The following is a 9699-nucleotide window of genomic DNA, read 5'->3' as shown; positions in this document are numbered from 1 at the left end:
TACATGTCAAACACTGATGTGGAGCTTCTAAGGTATGCAACGCGCGCTCCCTGGTGGCAGATTGCCTAAGCTGGGGAAACATCATGTTGGGCTCGGTCTATTCTTATCTGAAGTAGACGACGCGCAGTGAGAGCCGGGAACCAGCTCACGCTTGCGTTACACCGGCCCTACAAAATTTGAGGGCGTCGTCAAAACGTTTTCAGGAGGGGAAACTAACGTCTGACAATGTTGTGCCCATACTGTGGAGAAGATGCTGTAATCAAAGATAAGATAGGAGCGCACGAACAATCAATTTGTTCCGAGTGTGGTTTGGTTGTGTCTGACCAAACTTTCGAGGATAGTACAGACTGTTACTTCAACGCTCCGTCACTCGGCGCCCTGCCCACAGGGGCAAGCTCAAGTTTACTCGCTGCTAAAAGAGACGCCGATAAGAAAAGTGACTTTGTCAGCCCCATCGGTGTAGAGGAAATAACGTGCATATGCAGTGCGATGGGGGGCATCAGCAGTTCTTGGAAGGAAGAAGGAATGATGATATATGAAGATGCATGTAAACATCCAGACATGGAGGTTAGAAACAGATCCAAACAGTTCAAAGAAGCTTTGGGTGCTTGCTGTATGTATATTGTTTTGCGCCGACATGAGTATCCAATCACTGCAAGGGAAATGACAAGTTCAAGGAGACTACCCATCAATGACTTCATTTTGATGTTGCGTCGTATGAAACAGATAATGAAAATTGAATTGCCAAGATGGAGCATGGGGCAACTCACGGCCCATACACTGCAGAAAGCAAATTTTGATAGGGGGGTTATTGAAAGAACCCAAAAGCTGATGCAAATATGTGATAAATGTTGGCTTGTTAGTGGCCGAAGTCCAGAAGCTATCATTGTCATAGCAGCCTACTTTGCTTGGTTGTCATATCAGAAGTCAGATGTTGGTTGTGTCAGTTTGTCGTCATTTTGCAAAGCAAACAATCTCCGTCTTCCAAAAAGTAATGGCATCCTGAAAAGAATGAAGGATATTTTGCTTGCAATGGCAGAACGTATTCCATGGATTAAAAGCATAAAGCCAACACAACTGCTCTACTATATTGAAGATATCGTTAAGTACAAAGCTAGTCTCATGAGAAAAGCCTTTGCTGTTGAAGAAAATGGGGAGTCAGCTGATTTGGGACATGATAGAACAGAACTATGTTTAAAACCACCCTTAAGTAGAAAGAGGAAGGTTGAGGACAGCGACCCGGGTGTAAAAAGTAATGATGAAATTGATGCAGAGATATCCGCCAAATATGGACATGTGATCAACTCTACTGAAATTGATCCTAATGAATTTGCAGATGAAATGGACATGTACATCAAGACAGTGAAGGAAAAAGAAGATGTTAAACTGATTCGTCAAATTGGTGGCACTGGTTCATGAGTGCATGCTTAAACTGATCAGTTGGACAGTTCATGTGAGATTCAAGCAGTGTGGTAGGATGATAAGCTCCATAAAAATCAATAAGCTAGGACAGAACATGTTGTTATTTTTATGTTATAAGAGTATTGAAAGACACATTAACTATTTCGCTCATACCCTTGTTGGGTTAAAATTCTGTAATTTGCACAGTGGATTATGTCATGTAATGTTAGAAGGAAAGGATGGACACATCTGATTGTAAGAGGGGCAGGAAATGGTAGTTCGTGCCAATATTTCAATCTGCTGTCCTCTAAGAGAATTTCTGCAAATATTTTTTGTGCACCATATTAAATGATCTTAATCAATCGTAAAAGTGTCCTTGATTAGAACTCAGTTTCCAACTGCATTTTACTAATTCATTAAGAAATTCCGCTTACTCTTTACATGGCTTAGAGGATAGCACATATGTTATACTTAAAGGGTTCACATCTTTCATTTCTAAGGACATAAACTTATTGACATCCAAACTTTTCCGAGCATTATGCCATTGTATCAAAATTTGTTACTGATAAACAACATGATAGACGAATGTCTTATCAAAACTTAAGAAGGAATCATGGAAATCTTCCTAAGTCATTTTGGCGCTAACAAAGCAAGTGAATGAGAATGTCAAGTCTGTCTGATATGGAGTATGTAAAAGGAGAATGTCCGATCAAAAGTTGATAATATTTAATTTTAAAATCATGAAAATGTTCCTAAGTCATTTGCCACAAGCAAAATTACTAGATGAGAATGGCTGGTCTGTGAGGCATGGAGTACCAGTATGTTGTAATGCATCTACATGGTGGCAATAGATGCATGACTTTCACACTGGACGCTCCGGCCAGTTTAAGCTGATTTGGTGATATAGGTGAAATGCTGTTTATGTTAAAGGTTGTGAAACAAAAATCTCTGACTAGTTAACCATAAATGATGTGTTGAAACAAGATCAAATGTAATCATGTCAAAAAGTTGAAATAAAGAAATGATGCATGAATAACTGTGTTATAGGTTACCTGGATCTCATGCTGTATCTGTGATTATGATGTAATTCCAACAAAGTGCCAATCCGTATCAGTGATGTGCAAGACCTGTTGAATGAAATAAGTTGTGTGTACGACCATGATGACAGCAGTGATTTATTGAGTGCAAAACAGGTCTTTTTACATTTTATATTATAGATTTCAAGATTTTGTAAGTTACATTGCTTTTGTTGAACATGTTGAAGAATAAATGGTTCTGTAAAACAAGTTCTTCTTTTGTGCTTGAGAAATGATCAAAATCATATGTGCAAGATATTCCATTGGACGATGGTAATTCTACAGGTAGAAATCGACTCTGGAACGAAATAATGCCTCACTCCTCAATTTTTATAAACATGTCATCCCATGAAAATCCGGTTTAGAATTTATCTTCAGTAACCCATGTGTGTCTTAAGGGGCAACTAATGGGATCTGGTGGTCAGGCTCGCTGACTTGGTTGACATCAAATCTCAACTGTGTAGATAGATGCTCATGCTGTTGATCACTGGATTGTGTGGTCCAGACTTGATTATTTACAGACCATCGCCATATAGTTCATATGAATAAACTCGTATTCCAGCCAAGGTCTACATCGAGCACACCTTCGTATAGTGCAAAGTCGTCTAGTTATATGCTGGACTAATCGCCATACAGCTGGAATATTGCTGAGTGTGGCATTAGACCGTCCACAGCTCACTTTCCTCCCTCTGTTCACAGACATATTACACCCAGCTCTCAGCCACTTCAAAATCAGGTTCAAGGGTTTAGCATAGCAAAGTCAGTATTCACATGAGGACATTACCAAACATTTGTGATAGTTTGGGGATAATTGGCAGCCACATCAAAATTACACCAAACAGAAATGCTATGCATTGATTTTATCTGTTTAGTCAATTCCAGTAACAAAACACATGTGAACAAACAAAAAGAACTGGATCTTTGTATCTCTACTTCGAAGCATTATACAGTAGTTCCCAAGGAACATTTTATATGCTTCATTTGAAACAATAAAAAGCCTGAAGTATTGAGTGAAACTGGATACACCTTTGAGGGTTTATAATTTATTTTCTGTATACATGCTTCAATGATTTCGATTTTGATTAAAAGGACATGATAGAAATATTGTGGTAGTACCCGATTTGTTGTGTGTGTTTTTCCGTGTTTTAAATGACCAGGGGCGATAACTGTGATATCACTTCCGGGTTTGAAAACGTGCTTCGTGATTACCATACACCACAGAATAATTAGGACCAGGACAGGCAGTAGGCAATATGTCTTACAATTTATCAGACCTGGTGAGTATTTGATTTTCCTAAGAAAACCGTTCAAAAGAAAAATGACACCAGTCACCTGACAATACTGGTGGTGAATGTGACTAGTGAAGCGACGACTAGATTCAGAAAGTGGTCGTATTAGCTGTCACGATAGTTTCACTTAACGACTGAAAAAGATCTGATAGCAGACTGAATGGGTCTCATCAAGTTGTTTGTCATTCCGAGGAGTGTCTGACACTTTATGACACAGGTTCCAGTTCCTGCATATAATTCTGAATATATTCAGAGGATGTTAAAGGAGTTGCGTCCCTTGTGCACACCAGAAACGTGTGATCGTGGGTTCGAATCCTGGTTTGTTCTAAATATGTTTATAGCTTCGTGGGTCACAGCAAAGTCCATAAACACCTGCATCACTTGTGACTTTATCGCCCCTATATAGCGGGAATATTGCTGAGTGCAGCGTTAAACAACAAACCATGTTTGCAACTTGTGACTTTACTCCCACATATCGTCGCCATATAGCTGACATGCTGATGTATGACATGAATACTGTTCAGAGTGGGGTTAAACACAACTACTCATGCATAGACTACAATGATGTTGACATGCCTTTTCCTGACCGACACGGCTGAACTTATCATTGTAAATGCAATTGCTTATTTGTGTAAATGAAAATGAAAGGGTGACAGCTGTACAGTTACACACTTTATTCTTGTTTATCCAGGGCATTGGAGGAATGCAGTCGGCTGCCTCAGCTCTGAAATCAAAGGCTGAGGATTATGTCAACCAGGTAACATGACTGAATGAATCTTTTCCCAGTTTTAAGACTTCTTTGGAGGGAACAAAATTTATACATGATAAATGTAGACACTTGCAGTTCGACCAATAAATCATTGATTTATGCTGAAAAATATTCATATCATTTTGAGACAAGAGTAAGGAATTGGTTTCAAGAGATTGACCTGGCTCTCTGTATTGAATTAGTGGTAGTTAGATTTCAAACTACCGTAATATCAACAATACTTGACCATGTTGTGAACAGAATCTGCCTTTGGAAAAGGAATGCTTGACATTAAGTAATTAAACCAGTTCTCATATAGTGTACCATATTCACAGGACTAAATTGCCTTCATTCTCACCCAAAATATATCATGATTGTTTCAATCATGAAAGAACAGAATATTTTGATGAGCATCTATTTTCATCATCATGTCATTTGTCATCTGGATAATACAATAGAGTAACACTGAATAGTCAAGGATGTAAGAAATCATGTTCAATCTTTCACACTGAAATATAGAAATTATGTGAAAATAGTTGTGAGTCCGGAGAGTCGTACACTTGGTAGTACGATGTATGTTTTTGTGTAAGAATTTTGAGTGTTCAAGGAATCAGGACAAACATGACAAATATATGTCAGATTGTGCACTGAGTACTTAAGACATAAATCATTATGATTGATATGATGAGTAGGGGTGTAACCAAGGTAATGATTCAATATTTGGCACATCGCAATAGATGTGGCACAACAGGTGACAATACGACTACCTTTGTCATTGTTAAAAATGCTATTTTATTATAATTGTGTGAGAGATCCCAAGTTATTTTTGTAAGAGGTTCACTGAATGTATTTGATTTCTCATGCCTCCAATCATGCATCATCCATCAGCCATATTACAGATTAAACAAAAGGTGTTACAGTTCTATAATAGACATGAGTCAGGTGACACCAAGAACTAAGTGTGTGGAAGTTCCATAACCATGGTAACTGTAATGATGTGTTTCAGCCAGATGTGGAGTTGCAGTGGGCAGTGAAGGCCTATGCTCATGCCGAAACCTACTTCAATGTAAGTGTCACATCTTCAAGTGAGTGAGTGAGTTAGGTTTAATGTCACTTACAGTGACTTAGGACAGTGACCCTGTCACGACTGTGTCTGGATGTGGAAGGAAAGTCACATTGACTGAAACCCATGAGTACAGATATGGTGCAGACAAACCTAGAGACACTGTCGATCAGGGCAAACCAGTTTTGGAACCAACATTCATAGGTTTCTAGATTGACTGGGGGAAACCACTCTGCTTCTTGCAGCATCTGTTTTCTAGTCACAACTAAATATGTGGGACAGTGGGGTAGCCCAGTGGTTAACCTGTTCGCTCGTCACGCCGAAGGCCCAGGTTCGATTCCCTACATGGGTACAATGTGTTAAGCCCATTTCTGGTGACCCGTGTTGTGATAGTGCTGGAATATTGCTGCAAGCAGTGTAAAACACAACTCACTCACTCTAAATTTGTTGGTACTGCCACTTGGTCCTTCTGGAACCGGAATCTGTGTGACCAAGGTTACATTCTTGCTGGTGATTCTTGGTTAGAATTGGTCCCTCAGGCCATGTTAATTGTTGTTGTTTTTGTGGGTTTTTTTATGTTTTTATTTTCAAGAGATACATGTTACATACAACAGGCAATCCATATCGAAAACATGCACACATACAAGCATACCAGCTCTTTAGTCACAGTGGTCATGTAAGTGAACAGTACTCCTTATCTAATCATTAGTAATTCATCATTATTTCCAAGAGATACATATTATATGTAACAGACAATCTGTATTGAATACATACACAGCTACAAGCTGTTAATTGGTTGATGGTATCCTGATGGTGTGTGTCATTGCGCCCAATATCAAACATGTTTCGTGTGGACCAGGCTCACTTATTTACACATCATGCATGGAATACTGCTGAGTGAAGTGTTTTACATTAAACACACCAAGGTCATACACTTCAAAGAATGACAATTGAGTCAAGTGAAACACTGTTCAGAGAAGAAGGGAAAACAGTTTTTACTAGGTGCATACTAAAGAATGTTTGGTGATAAGATGTTTAGTTTGTGCTTGAATTATGTACATGATGTACAAGTTATGTACATTTATGTTGTTTTATTTTCTAATCTGTAGGAATAGGGCAGTTGAGAAAGTTAAAGATTATTCACAGGATGTTTATTATATTTTCTGATCGTGACTTCTACTACCTGCGTCACTGCAGTCTAATCCCAAATATATAAAAGTGCCCTAGGAGCAGTTTTAACCATCTACAATGAAACTAAGGAATAATCAAGAATAGTGGGAATAAAATTAACATCATGGTTTTCAACTCCAGCACATGCATGAAGAAATAATAGTTTCATGGATAAAAATGGTTTAGGTTTTCTGTAAGTTTTTAACTGTTTCCCCTGTCTAACATCATGCTTTGTTGTTTAACAATGTGTATGTTTGCAGCTGATTACCTCTGTGGATCCGTCGATCCTGAAGCTCACACGAGAAGATGATGAAATATACTCAAAATTCAGACAAGAATTTCCCGATTTTAAGGTGGATGTTTTGACTGAAGATGAACTGAAGTCAGAAAAGGCAAAAGAGGTAAACTGGTTATTTGACATCATCAGTTGATCATGTTTGTAACGCAGGAAAATACTACAAAACAAGTCTAGTCTTACCCAAATGCTACAATGGTTAAGGAAGCTATAGATGTATGCTGTGTGGATCTGACATGGTCATGTTTCCAGGTGTGTCAACACCATAAGCAAGCTCATGAGTTTAGAAGTAAGATGATCGTAACACATCCTTGACGTATGCAAAGATTGCTTTATGGAACGGGACCCTGGGTTCTGTTGCTTGTTGGATGAGGTGACCAAACTTGGATACGGTGGTCACTTGGTTCATTGGGGGATGCTCTAGGAGCGGTACCTATAACAACCACAAGCTTGTCTGGTGCAGCCTTGAATATTTACAGGCAGATGTATTCCTGTTGTAGTATTGATAACTGAAGCATCAAACAGCAAACAAGCAAAACATAGTTGTCAATACACACTGAATATATCAGTGTCCAATACACTAACTCTGATGTAAACTCAACAGCAAACTGTACGCTCACTGAGATCCATGCAAACTAGGCTTGTCCTAAGAGGTGACTACATGGATCAGGTCATCAGGCTAAACTTATTACACTTATTTATAAACTGCCATCATATTGCTGATTGCAAAATTAAACAACCAACCGGAAATCATGCATGCCAGATCCAGGTTGTATTCCCATCATTGGTTTGATGTATAAAATCTATTCTGTCTCCCGAATGGTTCTGTAAACAGTATTAGACCTCACTCACACTAAAACACTGATGAGATATGTATCAATATCCAGAAATGGCGTCCATTCTGTGAGTCCTTCAAAGGCCAGACCGAAGACTACAACTACGGCACCCTTGTGCGCCTCGACAGTGCAAAGGATTACTCAGAGGAAAACTCAATCTTGGGTATGTAACCATGGTAAATAGTTGTCTGCATCCAAGGAACAATCAGTGAAATGATACACAGATGACATTAAGATTTATGTACACATAGCAAATATTTGCATCTGTCACACAAAAGACTTCTGATGGGGCATTATTTGGAGCACACTTTGCTTTGTTGTGTTAATGTGCTATAGGGGCGGTGGGGTAGCCTAGTGGCTACATTGTGTGAAGCCCATTTCTCGTGTCCCCAACCATGATATTGATGGAATATTGTTAAGGGCGGGGTAAAACTCAACTCCACTCCACCCCACCTCACTCACTCTGGCGAGGACATTAGACAGGATTGCCTTGTTTGTACCCTTGTTTAGATTACGTGCTATTTAGGACAGGAATCTTTCATTAGCTGGTCATCAAATAATGATCATATTATTGTATTTTAGTATGATGTTGATAGGCTGGCAGTGAACATTTTTAAATGACAGTTATGGAAGATCTTGCTGGTGTTCTTAAACCGTATAAAGGGTGAAATTTGATGTGTGCTTGAACCAAATTCTGTTTAATGCATGGTTGCGAAAGTGCGGCAGAAAGTTGGCATCAATTTGTTGCATAGTAAGACAACAGCTTTTTGTTTAATCTCAAAATTATTGCCTGTATTTTGGTTCCAGGTTTACGGATACAGTTCCTTGCTATTGAAATCGCTCGTGATCGAGAGGGACACAACTCACAGTTGCGTTTCACATACAACAAGAAGAAAGCAGAGAAGAAGGAAGAGTCATAGCAGCGGCCATGTTGGATTCAGACACAATTTGTATCATCTACTTGTGGCCATTGAACTGTGAATAACACTGGCTAGTGGTCAGCCTGTTAGCCATGCACAAAAGAATATTTTTTTCTATCAAACTCCTTCCGACATTGAGAAGGTGTATGTATATACATTATGCTAGCCATTCACACAACACAGGCTGTGATTCAGTGTTTTGAAGGAGCTGCTTGTGTAGCATCCTATGGCCAGAAGTATCAGTTTCCCGCTGTCTAAGCTATTCATTGTTTCAAAGCACATAAACATGCAGCTGTACAATTATCATTTTGTAACTGTTGTAGAACAGAAGTTCCAAAGTGATGTTTGAGACATCCTCTTTCTCCGCACCCCCGCACCTCAACCCATACCTCAACCCATACCCAATGTTCAGCCCATCCAAATATAAGGTTGTTGTTTCAGGGGGTTTTTTTGTGTTCGGGTTTTTATTTTCTTCTTTTTCTCATTAGAAACAATAATTTGCAGTTTCTCATTAGAAATCGGCTTTCAAATGATGATAGTGAATAATTGAACTGTATTAAAGTGCATCATGTTTGGCACAAAATGCAGACAGATATTGGTAATGAAAGCTATAGTATGGTGGAACTTGTGGACTTTGTGAAAGGTTTATGGTTGGGAGGCGGGGGGAGGGGTTTTGCTGGTATGAAGGAGAGGGGAGGAACACGTTACTGGGTGGTCGTCCTCTGTTACTGATTGTGGATGATCGTAATGGTGGGTATCTGTCCTGAAGAGCAGGTAGTTCATCTCATTCAGCCTAGAAATTCGATTATGTTTTTATGCTGGTGTCAACCTTATGTCACTAGTTCTCAGAGTTTGTAACTTGCCCAGCTTGTATAAGACAAAATGTTTACCATTTTTTGTC

General features: G+C 39.1%; 2 protein-coding genes across 2 annotated transcripts; both read left to right on the top strand.

Moving 5' to 3' along the window:
- The first annotated feature begins 79 nt into the window (after positions 1-79).
- LOC124274366 (transcription factor IIIB 50 kDa subunit-like) lies at positions 80-2684 on the top strand. Its single transcript, XM_046709740.1, has one exon. It carries the CDS (start codon positions 226-228, stop codon positions 1417-1419), a length of 1194 nt encoding a protein of 397 aa, XP_046565696.1. The 5' UTR covers positions 80-225; the 3' UTR covers positions 1420-2684.
- Positions 2685-3649: 965 nt separating this feature from the next.
- On the top strand, positions 3650-9461 carry LOC124274367 (protein PBDC1-like). Its single transcript, XM_046709741.1, has 6 exons — positions 3650-3754; positions 4458-4523; positions 5521-5580; positions 7008-7148; positions 7930-8041; positions 8686-9461. The coding sequence occupies exons 1-6, from the start codon at positions 3731-3733 to the stop codon at positions 8796-8798; spliced, it is 516 nt and encodes a 171-aa protein (XP_046565697.1). The 5' UTR covers positions 3650-3730; the 3' UTR covers positions 8799-9461.
- The last annotated feature ends 238 nt before the right edge of the window (positions 9462-9699 follow it).

This window comes from Haliotis rubra, unplaced genomic scaffold (genome assembly GCF_003918875.1).
Source record: "Haliotis rubra isolate DU_JTF1 unplaced genomic scaffold, ASM391887v1 Scf19, whole genome shotgun sequence".
Lineage (NCBI taxonomy): Eukaryota > Metazoa > Mollusca > Gastropoda > Lepetellida > Haliotidae > Haliotis > Haliotis rubra.
This window is presented reverse-complemented; position numbering and strand designations above follow the sequence as displayed.

Coding starts and splice junctions, on each gene's coding strand:
- LOC124274366 (XM_046709740.1), top strand. CDS start 226: ATGTTGTGCCCATACTGTGGAGAAGATGCTGTAATCAAAGATAAGATA.
- LOC124274367 (XM_046709741.1), top strand. CDS start 3,731: ATGTCTTACAATTTATCAGACCTG. Junction 7,149..7,929: donor AGTCAGAAAAGGCAAAAGAG/GTAAACTGGTTA, acceptor ATCAATATCCAG/AAATGGCGTCCATTCTGTGA. Junction 8,042..8,685: donor AGAGGAAAACTCAATCTTGG/GTATGTAACCAT, acceptor TTTTGGTTCCAG/GTTTACGGATACAGTTCCTT.